Raw genomic sequence first — 18,447 nt, 5'->3', positions numbered from 1 at the left:
CAAAAAGGTTTCAATTTGGGGGGGAAGATGTTGAGAGAAGTGATTAAAATTAAGATAAAAGAAGATTAGCAAAGAGTTGACAAATTGCTGAAACTCTGAATGAATACTTTGGTAAATTTTGAGATGGTCCATAAGAAGAAGTTGTTTTTAAAAGGTTAACACACTATTCATGTATATAGATAATTGAGCTGGCTTTATGAGTAGAACTCATTACAATGTTTTTTCTATTAAATAAACCACAAAACATCAGACCCTCAATAACAATTACAAAGGGAAAGCATTGAGAGGAAGGCTTTAGGTGAAACTGCACTTATGCAGACTCTCCTGCCTACTTCCTTTCTCTACAATCCGCACATGTGCAATGAAAACTCAGTACACAGGACACAGAAGTCACAACTAGCGCCCCAGAAAAGCGTGGCAGAAGGAGACAATTTGCTTCAACACTGACTCAGCTTTTCATGTAAGCCAGTGTACTGACTGACTCCAACTTCTCTAAATTGGAAGAATTTTAATACCTACACAAATTTGGGATAACTTTGATATAATTGATAAAACTTTGATGGATAACAAAAGAAATTTAAGAAAATTAAAAACAAGTCTAATGTCTTAAAGTTTTGTAGCTTTTTTTGTTAAGACAATTTAGATCATTCCTCAGCCCCACACTGAAATAGAAGATTGAAAAACGTATTCAGTTGTATCAACTCAGATTCATTAAGTCCTTACAGTGTACCTAATACTGTGCTAAAAAAGCACAATGAAGATTTGAAAAACCTGGGGTAAGAAATTCCTTGTTTAGATAAATTCTAGTTGGGAAAGGACTCAGGACAGTTACACTTGTTTTCACAGGGCCCTCATTACCTGAGACAGAATAGGCAGAGTTTTCTTTTTAAGTTACTGACATAGGAGCCTTTTTCTTATAGTTAAGTGTCACTACATTTTATAATGGAGTAAAGTATAAATAAATTCACAGGTTCTGTTTTTATAACTGATAGTATGAATTGGGGAAAAATAATTCCCTGAATCTTACTTCAGCTAAAATATACTCAAATCCTGTATCTAATGACACATTGATTGTTTGTTTGATAGTCTATCCTTCAGTCTCGATGGGTTTGCCCCAAGTGGAAGACAGCTGAAAGCATATTTACCATTATAAAATAATATTATGGCTTCATTTTCCCTTGGAGATAGAAAAACTATCCCTAAATGCATAGAACTCATTCAGTCACAGCTTCTTGAAGCAGACAAGGGCAGGGAAGGTATCTTCCAATAAACAGAAAACATTCAAAATACCATCCCCAAACCAGATTATAGATTTAAGGACTATCAACCATTGGATAACCCACATTCCTGGTACAGAAATATGAATGTATATAAATCAAGACCTACAACTAAAGCGGGGGCCTTTAGGAAGATTAGATACATAATTAAGAGTAAATGTTCACAATCACAAGAGGTAGAATTAGGGATTAGAAGTATAAAGAGAAAACGTGTTCAATTGTACATTTCTACCCTCTTCTAACTTTACCAATGTTCCCAGATAATACATGATATGTATTGTGAAAAATCCTTACACTCTAATGTCTGAGTAGAATGTTTTTCTAGATGCTAGTCAGAAAAGTGAACACTGTGTGTTGGATCAGTTAGGCAGGTAATTCTTAACACTAATGCGACACACTGTCTTTGCACTGTCCCACCTTTCCTGAAGTCATAAATCTGCCAGTGACATCAATGCCCACAGGTTCAGTAGATGTCTTCTCAGCACTTGAACAAGGTTCTGACTTAGCAGAACTGGTTTTTTTTCTTTGTTGTGATGGAGTCTAAAAAAAAAGGTATTAAGACGTCATAAACTATGTGGGAAGGTGGCACGTATATATTAAATTCCTCCATCATTTAAATTTTTATGAAATGTGACTGCCAAATATTGCAAGTCTAATGAGACCACATGTCTTTTGAAAACTACAAAATGATGAAAATGTGTTATATTGTTATATTAGTTTAGGACTAGTAGTTCCAAGTCACAAATGTGTCAAAACAAGTGACGTATATTTAAGCAAACATCAGGCATTGTAAGGCCACTCAGATCTGTGAGTAGCACGGTAATTGCACTGTGCTTTAATTTCCTGACTAGGTATTGACTTTATACATTAAAATATACATAAGTTAAAAATCTATTAATAAAATTACCTTCTCAAGACTACTCAACTCCTTGTGCTTTTTCATCACACAATTCAAAATATCACATATAATTTGGATTTTCCATTCTGCAAATCCACACTGAATAAACTGCTTTTTTGTCAAGATTGGTTTATAATTAAATTGATCACGAAGAAGCTGTAAGGAGGAAATAATAGACCAGCATAAAGGGTGGGAGCAATTTCTTTCAAAAATCCAAAATGGTAAGTGACCAGGGATGTACTACCATTTTTGACAGATGGGGGAGGATTAAGCCACTATAGAAAGGGCACTAAAGAGACTTGTAGGGGTGCTATGAGATCTGATCAAGTAGGAAATAGGTAGAAAACAGGCAGCTAAGAATGTACCAGATAGCTATCCAGAAAGATGGAAAAGATAATCATCAAAAACTTCAAATATTCTCATAGGAACTAGAAAAACTCCTTTGCTTGCTAATACCAAATATCAGAAAACCGTAGTTTTATTTGTTTATAGAAATTATGACAATTTTTAGACAAGTCAGTAGGCTACTCAGTTTTGATTTCTCGCGTGTAAAATGAAAGAAACAGATTAAAACAGTAATTTCCAAAATCTCTTCTGTGTAACCTCAGATTTCCTAGAAGTCCTTTTTAGGCTTCCATGGATGCTTTCTGAGGTAAGAGGCAAAGAAAGGGAAGATTAAACAGAGACTACATATAAAAGCTACCATCTCATCAAACTCTTTACTTACAAAAGAAAAAAAAAAACAGATTTGATTTGATAAATTGACTTTTACTATTTTTTTAAGGTTACATAAACCATAGTACGTACATAAAATTAATGATACAAAGTAGGGTTTTGAAAAATCAAATAGAGATTAAGTTCAGGATACATGCAGTACAAGTATAGATGCCAGAGTAGATAATAAGACATGGTTTCAGATCTCAAGGAACACAAGTTGTTCTAACATAACTTGCAGTTCTTTCTTATGAATAACTAAATTAACAAATTAACTCACAATTCTATGAACCACAAATTTTACTTAATAAAACCACATTCTCTCTAACTTCTGCCAGTAAACCAAATTTTACCAAAAATAGATATAAAATAGACAAATGATAACCAATGATAAATGTTTACCAGTCATCATATTTATTAGAGTACAAAACATAAAAGCAAACAAATTGCATCTTGATTGTAAGAGACTGCATTTACAGAAGATAAATACATATGAAAATACTGTCAACTGTATATGTAAGGAGTTATAAAAATATTGATTTAAAAAAACCATTCGATGACTTCTATAGGAATTATTGTTTCATAAACTCAAAATACCTTATAGACAGTATCTATGAAGCGCAAGTCATTCTTTGCTAGGAGCTCAACGTTGGAGTCGACCAGCAGTTCTGCTACATAGGGTGAGTATGAGGTAAGGGAATAGCTGATGATGGGCAGAGAGGCTGCTGTATCTCCCTTTACCAAACTATATGGAAAAAAAGAAAAAAGATTTTTAATATGCTTAATTCCACAACTAAATGCTGTTAAAAACTCATAATTTAACACAACAGCGATAATAATTAGGTGATGTACGAGACCCTTCAGATTCCACCCCCTATTCTAAACCAGTGCAGCCAAACTACTAGGAAACAAGAACTCTTTGGCATCAATACCAACAGTCTGTTTACCACAGTATTCATTGATTTTCCAAAGACTGGCCTTACTCGATCTAGTTTATTTTCTCCTACCGATATAGCATAGGTACCTCCTTACAGTATGCAAATAGGCTTTATGGTTTTGCAAACATTCTCATATTACCTCACTTATTCTTTATCATAAACCTCCAAGAGAAAAATATTATGAATTCTAAGTTACAGATGAGGATACCAGGGCTGGAAAAGGCATCACTGCTAACAAGGTTGACCAGTTTACAATCTTCCCCTGACATCAGGCTCATTTGGAATCTAACTTGTTAGATTATGCTAATTCTTCCAGCCTAGAAAAGTATGTCTTTCTCTTCAGTTATGTGTCATTCATTCTGCATGAATAATCCATCCAATCTCAAGCCTTCTTCCATGAAGCCATCTTTCTGACCCAAAAGGATCTCTCTAGAACAACTCCCCAGGTGTTCAGGATCTGATGTCTCATGCCCTTGTCTGGTACTGTTATCTAACTGTCTCCACACATAGATCTTTCTCACCAAGAAGTGCCTTCACTGATTCTCTCTCAACAAAGCACAGCAAGTATTTGTTCAACTGATGTAACAATGCACTTACTCAAAATGACTGTTTTCCACAAAATTCAAACATGTACATAAATCTCCCCATCCTGGCCCAAATTTTAAAATAAGGAAGAGAACAAATATGATAACATTACATTTTGTTTTTTCAAGACAAATATAAATTGTTTCTCTTTTATCTTTATGGGTACAATTATAATTTACTCAATGAGAAAACTACTCTGGCAACTCTGTCTCTCTGTAAGACAGTTCAAAACAGAACATGAAAAAGCACTTTTTTACAGAAAAATCTGTCTATTTTATGAACATTATTAATAGAAAACAGTCAGTCTGCAATGAATACCTCTTTTGCTAAACAATCTCAAAAATCTTGGTTATCCAGTTTCCATGGACTTAGACTAGAAACAGTAAGAAAAACAGATACTATAAATTGGCAAGCCAACACAAAAAACAGCAGATGTCAGGATAAAACTTTAAAAAGGGAAAAAGTGTAAAGAACCCAAAATACATGGAGGCTGTGTGTGTGTGTGAGGTCAAGGAGAGCAATGTGTGTGTGTGTGTGTGTGTGTGAGGTCAAGGAGAGCAATGTGTGTGTGTGTGTGAGGTCAAGGAGAGCAATGTGTGTGTGTGTGTGTGTGAGGTCAAGGAGAGCAGTGTGTGTGTGTGTGTGTGTGTGTGTGTGTGGTCAAGGAGAGCAATCTGAAGCAGCAAGACAGTGTTACCTCCCCCAACCCTAGTGTGAGGTCAAGGAGAGCAATGTGTGTGTGTGTGTGTGTGTGTGTGTGAGGTCAAGGAGAGCAATGTGTGTGTGTGTGTGGGTGTGTGGGTGTGTGTGTGTGGTCAAGGAGAGCAGTGTGTGTGTGTGTGTGTGTGTGTGTGTGTGAGGTCAAGGAGAGCAATGTGTGTGTGTGTGTGTGAGGTCAAGGAGAGCAATGTGTGTGTGTGTGTGTGTGTGTGAGGTCAAGGAGAGCAATGTGTGTGTGTGTGTGTGTGTGTGTGGTCAAGGAGAGCAATCTGAAGCAGCAAGACAGTGTTACCTCCCCCAACCCTGTGTCAATAAACCCTGCAGACATTACTACATTATAAAATAATCTAAACTTGTTCTTAATGATAAGCTTAGGTCAATAAGAAAATCAAATGCTTGAATGCTATACTCAGAAGACAGGAGAATAATCAGTATATTTCAGAACTATTTCTATCCAAAATGCCTTTTAAAATGCTAATGCTTAAAAGTGGGAAGAAGAAAATGTGGTTACTCAAACTGATTAGTCCCTGCAAGTCTGGATAGTAGAGAGATCCCTGTTTTGAGAAACCAATATATGACCAGTACACAGTATGGGAGCAGATTAGGGAATAACCTTCTGCTTCTCACAAATGATGGTCGTAGTAACAGTCATCTTCGCTAAACTTTCCTTAGTCTCTTCACTACCCTTTCAATGGCAGCCTTCTCTTAGTTAATCTTCCCTGGTTCACAATGAGAATATCTAGGATGCTACTGAGTAGCTGGTTTAGCTCAGGCTCACTCACCACTTGAACACATACCTAATGCGAACTTGTCCCTCAACACGTTCATAGAATAAACGTCTAATTAGCTTCTAAGATGTTCCATGCAGTTCTAGGAAGGGGGAGACTGCAGTGAATTGAACAAAAGCACCAGATATCAAGCTGCATTCTACTGGGAAAAATATTTAATCAGTCAGCAATCCCACATATGAAGGAAAAGAGGTATCAAAGGCTAAAGAATGATAGGAGTGTATATTAGACTAGCAGAATTAGAGAAGAAATGTATGTTGCTATATTTTACAAAGGCAAGTCAGTCATATTTGGACAGTGGAAACTAAAGCAAATGGTTCAAAGTGGGGCTATTAAGTGAGACAGCTTAATAACAATCTTCAAGTATGATATAAGTTGTCATAAGAAATCTGTTAACTAGAATCTTCCAAATCAAAACGGAATACCACCCAACTAAATGTAGGAGGCTGGTAAACTACAGAAGTAACGAAATCCATTATACTTCCATGAGATTAAAAGCTGTACAGAGGCCATACCTTATACTTACAATATTGTGTTTTGACTTCTAAAAGCTGTTTCAAATCTCTTGGAATTTTTCATTAATTCCTACTTAGAAACAAACTCCTAACTGCTTTCTAAAATATCTCAGTCACTTTGATGAAAAAAATTAAAGGACCTATATAAAATCTGTATTTTTATTTAGATACTCCTCCCATGTGTTACCTCACATCATTAGTGAAGATAATACAAACAAGTTTAATATTGCAGCTTACCCTACACAATCCACCTCTCTAGGATAATTTAGCGAGCGAAGCACTTGTTCTAAGTTCCGTAAGCTTCTTTTTAAGTCACCTGTTGCCATTATTTAACGTTTGATTCAACTCCAGCTTTGCAAATTATCTAATTTTTCACCTAAAAAAAATAATAAATCCATGAGACATTGTTTAACTCTTTTTATCTCTGAAGTTTATTTAATCTCTTTTGTTCATAGCTCATACACACTTACTGTACTTATTTTAGCTATTTCTCCCCAATTTATCTTCCCTGTTGGTCTGGTACTGTCTGGTATCCTCTATATGTTCCTGAATGTCAGGTGCACTTTTCCCTTCAGCATTTTTTCATTAAAAAAAAAAAATAAGTTTGCCAGATGTTCATCTTCTTACAATGAGTCTGATATTACATGGGTGCGTTCCCAGTCATGTCTGACTCTTTGTGATCCCATGGACTGTAGCCCATGAGGCTCCTCTGTCCATAGCATTTTCCAGGCAAGAATACTGGAGTAGGTTGCATTTCCTCCTCCAGGGGAGCTTCCCAACTCAGGGATTGAACACACATCCCTTGTGCCTTCTGCATTGGCACACAGATTCTTTACCACTGATATTACATAACACTCTCACAAATACTTAACTACGGTACAACAAAGTACCATTTGGGAAGACATAATACCCTAAAATAATTTCCATCAATGACTATTTTGGCTACTTATAAAGGGTACATAATAAAATCAGTAGGAAATGGAGACAAAGAAATTAAGCACAGGTTTAGTCAGTATTCTCAGGGCCATGAACTTACACAGCTGTAAATCAGATGGCTTGCTTAAAAAATAAAAATAGATGAGTTTTAAAAAATTCAGGATTCGGCTAATTACATATGGCAGACTAAAATGCATGTTACCTTTATTCCCTTTTCTAAACTCCAGTAAAATGAAAGTAAATGGTTAGAAACCATATATACTCATCAGGAAAAAGAAAACCAGAGGGGATTCCACATGACAAAATTTTGGAAGATGGAAAACAGATGATGAGTTAACAACCAACCTAGCAGAGCAAAGACAAGTCAATCCCATCCTCCTATTTAGGGGGAAACCAACAACAGCAAGACAGGTTCAGAAATGAGGGTCCTTGATTTTCCTGAGGGGTACAGCCAGGGGCTTGAAATAAGAATGATTATTTGAAGGTCGACATAAAAAGCGAATAAACCCTAGAGATTTACTGTCCCTCTGCTTCCACTCCCTCTCTCCATATCTAACCTGCTCCAGGAGCAACCACCCCTGATCCCCAGGTTTAACAATGAGTTTTTAGAAAAATCAGCACAACCCACAAAATACTGAGTTGGAATTCATTAAGATTTAAAACTTCTACAAAATATACTGTTAGAGAATGAACATATGGGTCACAGGCAGAATATTTATAAAATACATACTGGATAAAAGACTCATTTCCAAAGTACACAAAGAATTCTTAAATGTTAGAGTAAGAAAACAACCCTATTTAAAAATGGACCTAGTATCCGAAAGTCTCATTAAAGAATGTGGTGGTGGCGGTTTAAGTATGTCCGACTCTTTGCGAACTCATGGACTGTAGCCTGCCAGGCTCCTCTGTCCATGGGATTTCCCAGGCAAGAACACTGGAGTAGGTTGCCATTTCCACCTGCAGGGGATCTTCCTGACCTAGGTATCGAACTCCCATTTCCTATTTGGCAGGCAGATTCTTTACCACTGAGCCACCTGGAAAGCCCCAAAGAAGATAAAGATGGCAAATAAGCACATAAGATGCTCAACATCAAATGTCATTATGTAATTATAAATTAAAAAATGACACCACTGCATATCTTCTTATAATGGTTAGAATCCAAAAAACTGACAGTACCAAATGCCTATGAGAATAGCAACAGGAACTCTCATTTTTGGTGGGTGGGAATGCAAACTGCATAGTCATTTTGGAAGATAGTCTGGCAGACTCTTACAAAGCTAAATGTCACACAATCAGCAGTTGTGCTAGTAAGTATTTACCCAACTGATTTAAAATTTTAAATGTACATACAAGATTCTGCATGGAAATGTTTATAGTAGCTTTCCTCTTAATCATCCAAAACCAAAAGATATTAGGATGTCCTTCAATAGGCAAATGAATTACTAATACATCTATATAACAGTATATTATTCAACAAGAAAGGCAACCAAGACAGAAATGAACCTTAATGCATCTTGCTAAGTAAAAGAAACAAGTTTGAAAAGATTACATATTGTTTGTTTTCCATTTTACGACATTCTGGAAAAGGCAAAACTGTAAAGACAACAAAACTAGAGATTATGGCTGCAAGGATTCACAAGTAAGAAGAAAGATCACAAACAGTTAATGTGCAAAGCAACCTCACAAAAGGGGCGTGTGAAAAAGCTGCAGGCTACGTTAACTTTGGAAATGAGAGGCATCTATAAGATTAAAGGAAAAATGAACGGCACATAAACACTGTACTCCAGTTATCAAGTTGTTTCCCATGTACATATGAGTTATGATGCTTCTACACATATACGCTGGAATTGAACAATTAGGTAAACGGATGGCTGAATAGTAGAAGGTATGATTCTCACTGCTGAAGTGGGAGTTTACAGAGAAGCAAAGGGAGGCGACTGGAATCAGCCCTGCTTTGTGGATTAGTTAAACATATCAGTATGAACTCATGTTTAGCTTACTATAGATACAGAAATATGTGCAATGCTGGCTCCCTGGAGAAATGGCCAATTCTCGGACTGAGGCAGGAAATACACAAGATGAGCCTGAGACTCGTTTTATCATTATATCATTCTAGAAAGTAAAAAAGTACACACAAAACAAAGAAACCAATCCCACACTGATAGGAGTATGTCATAGGGAATGAAACAGCTTCCAGAGATCAAAGCTGAAACTATCTGAACAACAACAACAAAAAATCAGTATAACTCAATGTGAACAAATAAAGAAAAAAAAGTCTTATAATTATTTCAATATATGTAAAATAAGCATTTGATAAAATTCAACATTTACAATACTTAGGAATAGAAGGGAACTGCTTGCCATCATCTACAGGATATTTACAAAAAATTTACTGTAAACATCATATGTAAAGGTGAAATATTGAAAGCTTTCTTCCTGAGATTGGGAAAAGGCAAGTTTATTCACTGTTACCATTTCTATTCAATACTGTACTATGGGTCTTAGTACAAAAATACAAGAAAAAGAAAAACTAAAAAGGAAGAAAATAAAAATGTTACTACTCACAGACAACATAACTGTATTTGAAAAAATTCAAAAGAAATAAAAGGAATTTAGCACGGTTGCTGGACTGAAGGTCAATATACAAATATCGATTTTATTTCTCTGTATTTCTCAAATAATTTAGAAAATATGTTTTAAAATATATGTACAAATAATTCACTAGCCTCAAGTATCATAAATGTGTGAATAAATCTAAAACAGATCTGTAAGACTTCAAAAAAAACAAAACAAAAAAACAGAAAACTTTGTTAATATAAAGCCCTAAAAAAGATGTCTACATTCAGGTCAAGGATTTAAAGACTCAATAAGTTGATCCCATAATTCAATGTATTCCCTCCATCCCATGCTCCACCAAAACACACTGTAGTTTTTTAAAGGTGGAAATTCACAAGCTGATTCTAAAATTTGCACAGATATGCAAAAGATAAATGGGAAATAACACCATGGTGAAGCTGATCAAAATTGGAAAATTCAACCATTGGATATGGAGAGTCCTTATAAAGTTGAATTTAGAATTACTGAAAATATCTACCATCACAATGGAATGGAATAATGCACAGAAATAGACCATGCATATATCAACACTAGACTTAAGACAAAGTTGATGGAGAATAGCCCTGGAGAATGGATGGTCTTTTTCAATAAATTGTACTGTGTCAACTGAATACCCAGATGGGATTAATAAATCTTGACCCCCTTGATGTAAAGGGGACTTTATATCCATTACAATCAATTACAGGTTTGTCAAAGATCTAAATGTGAAATATAAGACAGATAGGCTTCTTGGAGATTATAGAATACATGATTCTTCAGGTAGAAAAAGATTTCTTGTCTTAAGACTGATAAAATGAGCCACAATAAACTTTCTATCTTCTGTTCATCAAAAGATACCATTAAGAGAATGGAAAGATAAGTCATTGAGGGGAAGTTGATACTGTCAATATACATAACCAACAAAAAGATTAAAAAAAAATCCTACAAGTAATAAGAAAGACAACTCAATAGAAAAACAGGAAAGAGATCTGAACAGGAACTTTACAGAAAAGTAAACATGAAAACAACAAAAATGTGAAAAGATATGCAACCTTATTAATCATTAGGAAATTACAAAGTAAACCCAAAGGCAAGGTTGTAAAGTATCTGAAACAGAGCACAATGCTGTGAAAAGTATATCTGAAACAGAGCACAATGCTGTGAAAAGTATAAATGAGTATAATGACTTTGGGAAACTTATTAGTGATATCTACTAACAAACTCAGGGTCCATGAAACAGGAGTATGAGGCCAATGGATACAAATAACAGAGTATGTGTGTACTTTTATGTGCACCAAAAGATATGAATGATATTTGAGATTTTAAATGGTTCATCTTTTAAATCTCAAAATAATACCATGGAATTACATTTTTAAATGACTCATTTTATTGCATGGGGCAGGGCTTTCTTTAGACTAAAGGAGGTTATTCCCAAGGGAGGTACCTAAACAGGTAAACAAATGGTTAAAAACTTTTGCAAGAAAAAGACAAGGGCTTCTAAACTGTAACCAATGAGGCAAAGCTCAGTCACACACTTCAAAATATCTAGTATTTGTAACTGTCCAAAAATATAACAATACCTTGAGTATTGAATCCTCTGGGAATGCTGCTCCTCTCAAATGAAGCCACTGACATTAAAAACAAAACAGAATAATCCATAAATCAGAGGAACTAGATTCAGCATGACCATGTCCCCCTGGTCAACATCCCAGCAGTTGCCTAGGGTACAAATCACCTTCTCACACACCTTCCCTGTATCTAAATATAACCTGAGATGGGGTACAAATGTGCAAAATCCTAAATTTAGTAAGCTTTCCATATTAAGCCACTGGCCATGCAATTCTGTACCCTTTCCTCCTCTGTATCTTTTTCCTTATAGCTCAGCTGGTAAAGAATTGGTCTGCAATGCAGAATACCCAGGTTAGATTCCTGGATTAGGAAGATCCCCTGGAGAAGGGATAGGTTACCCACTCAGTATTCTTGGGCTTCCCTTGTGGCTCAGCTGGAAAATAAGCTGCCTGCAATGCAGGAGACCTGGGTTCGATCCCTGGGTTGGGAAGATCCCCTGGAGAAGGCAAAGGCTACCCACTCTAGTATTCTGGCCTGGAGAATTCCATTGACTGCCTAAGTCCATGGAGTCCCAGAGTCCAGCGCAACTTCCACTTTCACTTCCTGTTCCAAATCTCCCCTCCTTTATCCACATGGTAAAGAACACATTATAGAATATACTTTTAAATGCTCATATGTGAGTTTTAGTCAATATTTTTTCAGCCAATCAACCACTTCAACTAAGCATTTACATTTTTAAGCAGAGGAAATTTCAAATGCAAGAAAATTAGATAAAAAAAGGAAGTGATTCTAAAAATCACTTTCAACAATGTATTGGCCAAGAAAGGTCAACCTTATTTAAAATCTTTCAGGATAACTGGCGGAATATATGTGCATAGGGAAGCAGTTAAGGATGACTTCCCAAGACCAGCCTTAATTTTCCTGGAAAAGATGAAGTGCGAACTAATCTGGCTGTTGACTGCAAAATATATATATATTTTTGGGTGCTGTCACTGGCCAATATAGTAGGTCTTAGTTTGTTAAGTTCCAGACTCATGTGCGTGTGCTAAGTTGCTTCAGTCACCTCCAACTCTTTGCAACTCCATGAGGTGTAGTCTGCCAGGCTCCTCTATCCCTGGGATTCTCCAGGCAAGAATACTGGAGTGAGTTGCCATGCCTTCCTCCAGGGAATCCTCCCCACCCAGGAATAGAACCTGAGTCTCTTACCTTCTCCTGTATTAGCAGGTGGGTTCTTTACTGCTAGTGCCACCTGGGAAGCCTCCAGACCCATGTACCTTAATACAATTCTTCTAGGGGCACCTTTTCTCCTGCTGCTGCTAAGTCACATCAGTCGTGTCCAACTCTGTGAGACCCCATAGACGGCAGCCCACCAGGCTCCCATCCCTGGGATTCTCCAGGCAAGAATACTGGAGTGGGTTGCCATTTCTTTCTCCAGTGCATGAAAGTGAAAAGTGAAAGTGAAGTCACTCAGTTGTGTCCGACTCTTCAGGACCCCATGGACTGTAGCCTACCAGGCTCCTCCGTCCATGGGATTTCCCAGGCAAGAGTACTGGAGTGGGTTGCCATTACCTTCTCCACCTTTTCTCCTAAGACATTCTATTACTGTAATATAAATTTTATCTCTTTCCACAGACTTCTTTAAACCCTTTTTGAGGTATATTCAATCTCTGTGATACATGAAATTTTGTTTTATTCAACACTTTATGGTATCTTTCCTTTCTCTTAAGTCCTGTAACATATATTAATGTCTCATTATTTCTACCTCTGGTAATGGAATTTCTGACAACAAAGTATATCCCTGGAACACATCCTCTTCTGTACCAGCAGAATAAATATTCTGAAGAAGAGTATGATAGAAGTACAGCTGGGATCTGTAGGTGAGGAAGATAAGTGATAAAATAGGAAAGAAAAAAATTTCAGGATTAAAAAAATTGAGTATTACAGGAAAAAATTACAGCTACTGCTCTACATTTTCATGGAAGGCTCTACAGTTTATTATAAAACTGAAAAAACACTAAAAATTAAGACATTAACAAAAGCCAATCTAGGAATTGTGCACATTTTAACAGAGTAGTTTCAGACATGAAAAATAACTTTTTAAGAAGTCACAACATTTTCACTTTATAACACTTATAAAAAGAAATTAAAAGACAAAGGCATATACCACTCAGCTTGTAGCACAGATTCAACCACTAAAATGGTCTCAGTATTGCTTCCTAGCTTCCTCCAGAGTTCTCTGCTACGAGTTAGATCTGCCCCACTGTATTACAGGAGGTATTGTGAAAATGGTATAAAATAGTTTAAGACGTTTAATCTAATTTAGTCTCACTGCCATTAAAGGTCATTAAATGTTGCCTCCCAATGGAATGCCAATGAACTCAGTGATTTTTGTTCAGAATGAAGCAATTAAACCGATTGGTGTAAGGACTATGGTTGATGACTAAGAGTTTGTGACAGCTATTGATATTATCTATTAAAAATAATAGAGGAGAAAACTGGGGGAAACGGGGAGTAAGGGTCAAGCATATCTGAGGGATAGCTGCGTTCATATATAAAACCGTGAAAAGGTTTGTGGACAATTTTAGAAAAAGTCTACTACAGCCCTGATTCCGGAATCCAAATTTCAGTATTTTTTCCCCCAGTAACGAAAAAATCCAGTCCTGTAAGAAAGTGAAGTACTTCTTCTTTCCCCCCTGAAATACTCGGGAAAGGTAAAGCAAGGAAAACATCAACTATCCTCAGCTCTTCCCTCTCATCAGTATTTCCGAGGAGCCGGATTGCTCAGCTCAGAGGCTCCAGTAAGAGGAATCGGTCCGTCCAGGACGCTAAGTCAGAAAAACTATCTGAGAGGATGAGTCTTCCCACTTGGTCGTTATCAAAAGGATACCCCACTCGGGTTCATGGGCAAGGCACATCTAGGGCTCTTCTCCTCCCACTTAATTTAAAAAGATAAGGCAGAGCTGTTTACTTCCACCTCTCCCAGGGCTTCGGTTAGGGCAGCGAAGAGAGGCAACCCCCGCCAAATCCCGGGCGCAGCCCCGTCGGCTCCCCCGCGCTCACCCAGAACGGCCCAGCAAAGAAAGGGTTCCGAAGGCTTCTAGCCCCGCACAACGGGCAAAGGAGGTGGTAGCATATGCAGCCCGAGAATCCGGGAGCCCAGCCTCCAGCAACGAGTCCCTGCGGCCCGACGGCGGTGCCGGGGCGCGCTTCTCGCGCCGACCGTTTGTATTCGGAGCACCGCTGCAGGACCTTCAAAGCTGTCGGCTCCCCCACGTCCCCGGATTCTCCGCCGCAGATTCCACGGGATGTCTATCCAGAGCCCTGGGAAGACTCGTTCTGCCGAGAGGTTTTTCTACATTTAGTCAGATCCTAAGGTGCAGATTGGAAGTCTACCCAGTTCTGAGGCTCAGAGGGGCTCGAACTGGGAAGTGAGGAGCCGAGACCCTGTGGCGAATCGTAGACCATGGAGATGAAAATACTTTCTGAAGCCTCTGAACTCTGACGTCACTTCCGGCAACAATAGGAAACGTCAAAACTCGGCCGCTGAGGGGGCTGCAGCTTGAGGCTCTGAGTTCGGAAGGATCCGGTGTGTTTCTGGGATTCACCCCCTCCTTACCTCCACCGGTGTGAACAAGTGAAGTTTGAACCGGCTTCTCCATGGCCTGGGCGCCCGTTCCCGGCTGAGTCGTTTTCTTTTTGGCTGAAAGCCCCCGCCCAGAGGCCGATTCGTCGCGGCGGCGGTGGGATCGCAGGTCGCTCAGGTAAGGGCGTCACCCTAGATATTTCATAGCTCTTGCGTCCCTTCCCTGTACACCCCTACTTTTCTTCTCGGAAATAATGACAACCGACACTTGCCAGTTGGCAGAAACTTGCCAACCTGTAAGACTTCGGGGCCAATGACAGTGCAAAACATCTTGAGTGACAGCGGTGCTGGCTAATTAAAATAAGGAATCCGTGTCAGGAGGCGGGAGTAGGTGTGTTCTTGTGTTCCTAGGTCACTGGGGTGTAGGTCAACTTGGGACCCCAGGTAGGACCCGACTTCACTCTGAATAAAGCCAGGGAAAAGCAGAGGTTACTCTTCTACCCTAGATGTAGCTTTTAAGTAGAGTGGGTTTTGGGAGATTTCATAAGCACAGTTTTCGATTTTTTACATACTTTCCAGTAACATGAATGCAAACACTAACATACAGTTCATGTCACGATGGACTGCTACTTGCTTTAGCAGTTAAACTTTGGCTATAAACTAGGCAAATTATTAATTTGTCGTCTCGTTTGTTTCTCTGTGACTGGGCTCTAGTTTCTTATATGGTGGCTGCTCAATTAAATATTATTAAAGGTGGATGAAATCACAAATGGATCCCAATCCTCAGTCAATTAAGGGTTTTACTTTAGGTTTTGTGTACATTTAGCAATTTAATCTTTGAATCTACTTCTAACAACTGGAGTTTTTATATTCAAGGATCCCAGATGTTTGCCTCCATATCAATAGATCATGAACTCTATTACTGCAAAGTGAAGCTAATTTAGTTTTCCATTTCAGCTTTCCTTTTATTTTTTTTTAAGTTTGGAGTTGGAGACCATATTTATGGGATAGGAGGGATTTTTACCACCTAAGAAAATGGTTTACAAAATTGAGAAGATATCAGAATGAGAAATAAGTTTTATTCTATTTTCAGGTTGAGTAGGAAGCTTGCAATTTCTATCCAGATAACTTGACAGTTTGTCTGAGGCATTGTACACAATGTGGCACCTGGCTTTCCCTCAAGTGAGCAATCTAAGAGAGAGAGTGCCCAAAACTCTTTCTAGTCTTTTATAACCTAGTATCAAAAGGCGCCTCTCATCACTACTGCCAATTGCCATATTCTTTTGTTAGAAGTGAGTCAATAAATCCAACTCAGTCATTGCGAAAAGGATTACACAAGGGCATAAATCCCAGGATGCAAGGGTCTTTAGGAGCCATCTTAGAGGCAGCTTAACACAGTTACACTGGCTGATAACTTTTAGGAGTTAATAGGCATAACTGAGCAAAATTTTATCCAAGAGAAATGCCTGGTTGTAATGAAACAGGCCAACTTAAACAAGGATTTTCCTTCTTGAAAAGTTTTTTTCGGAGGGGGGGGAGTTAAGTAGGGGGTCTTTTTTCCTACTGATTACATAAAGAAAGGCTTTTTTTTTTTTTCCTCTTGGAAAACTGCTTGAGAAATGGCATGTGTGAGAGAAAGGTTTGTGTTTCAAGGATATACATGAGCAGAGTACCTCATAACTGGAGATTGTGTATTCCTTACCAATTGCCATTTTTCATGGTTGAAATGATTTCAAAATAAACATGGGCAAAGATAGTTTTTAAGGTGGAAAGAAGTTAGGAAAGGCTAGAGGTAAGCCTTTCTAGTGTAGAAAGAATGTGGCAGTCTATGTTGGTATGAGAGCAAATAGGGATAGGAGAGGTGTGTCTGAGAACAGAAACGCGTTTGTGTGTTTGTTTTTAAGCATTATTAGATGTCAGGTTACATTCTTTCAGCACTACTGGACGCACATCACCAGCACAGTTTTTGTCAGTGAACCAAATAAGCTTATTAGACATGAAAGGTATAGGCTTCAGGGTTTATTATTTTGGCTTTGACCCACTGTAAAATTGCCTATGCTTCTTCCAGTTTTGAAAGACGTTGTCAATCCTTAGTAAAGTATTGTTCAAGTTTATCTTTTAACTTTCAGGTGCTTAACACTAGCCAGTGTAAATTTTCAAATTGTAGATTTGGCTTTTAAAATGGTGCTCCCAGGGCTGATTCATGTCCATGTATGACAAAAACCACTACAATATTGTAAAGTAATTAGCCTCCAACTAATAAAAATAAATGGAAAAATAAAAACAAATAAAAAATAAAAATAAAATCGTGCTCACTATCAGGTTAATATACTTCATTTATAGTAGGATATAGCCAATTAACTAATGTACTTTTAGGCCCTTAGATATCTGCCAAATTTTATTTTTTTTATTTTTTTTTTCTGCCAAATTTTAAACAGGTGCTTGCAAAAATAATACAGTTGAAATGCTTCATTCACAAAACTATTTTATGGTAATAACTAGGTAAGCTAAACCATGCCTCATAATTTATTATACCTGTGATCAGTTTACTAGGGAATGTTTTTTGTGTTTGTTGTGCTTTTGAGTAGGTTAAAAATAGTTATTTTCCTTTCTTCACAGTGTAAAAGGAATGAATTACCAAGAAATTATCTTTTCTTTGATCATAGAGCTTTGAAGTTAGTCATTGAAATTTACAAATTTATCATTCATTACTTACTTAACCAATGGCTATATACAAGTCTATTTTTTCCCCTACATTTGTATTCAGATTTGAAAATTGAGGGTAATCCATTGACTGATATGATAACATGTCAAAATCATTAATATGAAGTCTGTGAATTATTTGTCTAACTCATGTTGCATTTTCATTGATTATTTTACTTAATATTTTAAAACAACTTTAGTGAACTATATCCGCTTCTAGAAATTTATGTTTCCCACTTATTTTCTTTTCTCATGGTTTTGTTTTTCTGATATTTATTGACATAGATTCTATGGTAAAACTTGAATGAGTTTATATTCTATTTAGGACAAATGTTTTTATGATGGAGAGATGAGAAAAGACATTTGGTTTCAAGTTTAGGCAGCAGGTTTGGTTTAGGTCTGTGATCAGCAGTTTGTGTATTCTGCAAGAACAGGTTGCAGAGAATTTCATAAGCTATTTGAAAGAAGGAACACGATTTTAGCAAGTGAGCCATGCTTGAAGAACCCCTATTTGCTTATGCTGAGCGGTAATTTGTAGAAGTCACAAACACAGGGGAAAGAGACAGAAAGGACAGATGCTAAACACACATACAGGCACACACACGTCCATCTCTATCACCTCTTCA

The 18,447-nt window shown here is 37.4% G+C and overlaps 2 protein-coding genes across 13 annotated transcripts in view; one reads left to right on the top strand and one right to left on the bottom strand.

Moving 5' to 3' along the window:
• The window catches only part of CEP44 (centrosomal protein 44), a 34,062-nt gene extending 18,940 nt beyond the window's left edge, over positions 1–15,122 (bottom strand). For 4 of the 12 annotated variants that reach the window (XM_043890805.1, XM_043890811.1, XM_043890813.1 and 1 more), the window contains exons 1-7: positions 14,596–15,122; positions 13,298–13,406; positions 11,547–11,594; positions 6,673–6,811; positions 3,487–3,634; positions 2,185–2,331; positions 1,695–1,817 (exon numbers count right to left, since the gene is read on the bottom strand). In XM_043890805.1, coding sequence (XP_043746740.1) covers positions 1,695–1,817; positions 2,185–2,331; positions 3,487–3,634; positions 6,673–6,761 — 507 coding nt within the window. In that variant the 5' untranslated portion in view covers positions 6,762–6,811; positions 11,547–11,594; positions 13,298–13,406; positions 14,596–15,122. Of the gene's footprint in view, positions 1–1,694; positions 1,818–2,184; positions 2,332–3,486; positions 3,635–6,672; positions 6,812–11,546; positions 11,595–13,297; positions 13,407–14,503 lie in introns of all 12 variants that reach the window. The other 8 variants (XM_043890807.1, XM_043890814.1, XM_043890808.1 and 5 more) reach the window with 8 other exon arrangements.
• The window catches only part of FBXO8 (F-box protein 8), a 37,373-nt gene continuing 34,032 nt past the window's right edge, over positions 15,107–18,447 (top strand). The window contains exon 1 of the mRNA XM_043890818.1: positions 15,107–15,296. The gene's annotated coding sequence lies outside the window, so the exon portion shown is untranslated. The remainder of the gene's footprint in view (positions 15,297–18,447) is intronic.

The sequence above is a fragment of the Cervus elaphus genome, chromosome 29 (genome assembly GCF_910594005.1).
Source record: "Cervus elaphus chromosome 29, mCerEla1.1, whole genome shotgun sequence".
NCBI lineage: Eukaryota > Metazoa > Chordata > Mammalia > Artiodactyla > Cervidae > Cervus > Cervus elaphus.
Note: the sequence above shows the minus strand (reverse complement) of the source record. Positions and strands in the feature narration are given on the sequence as shown.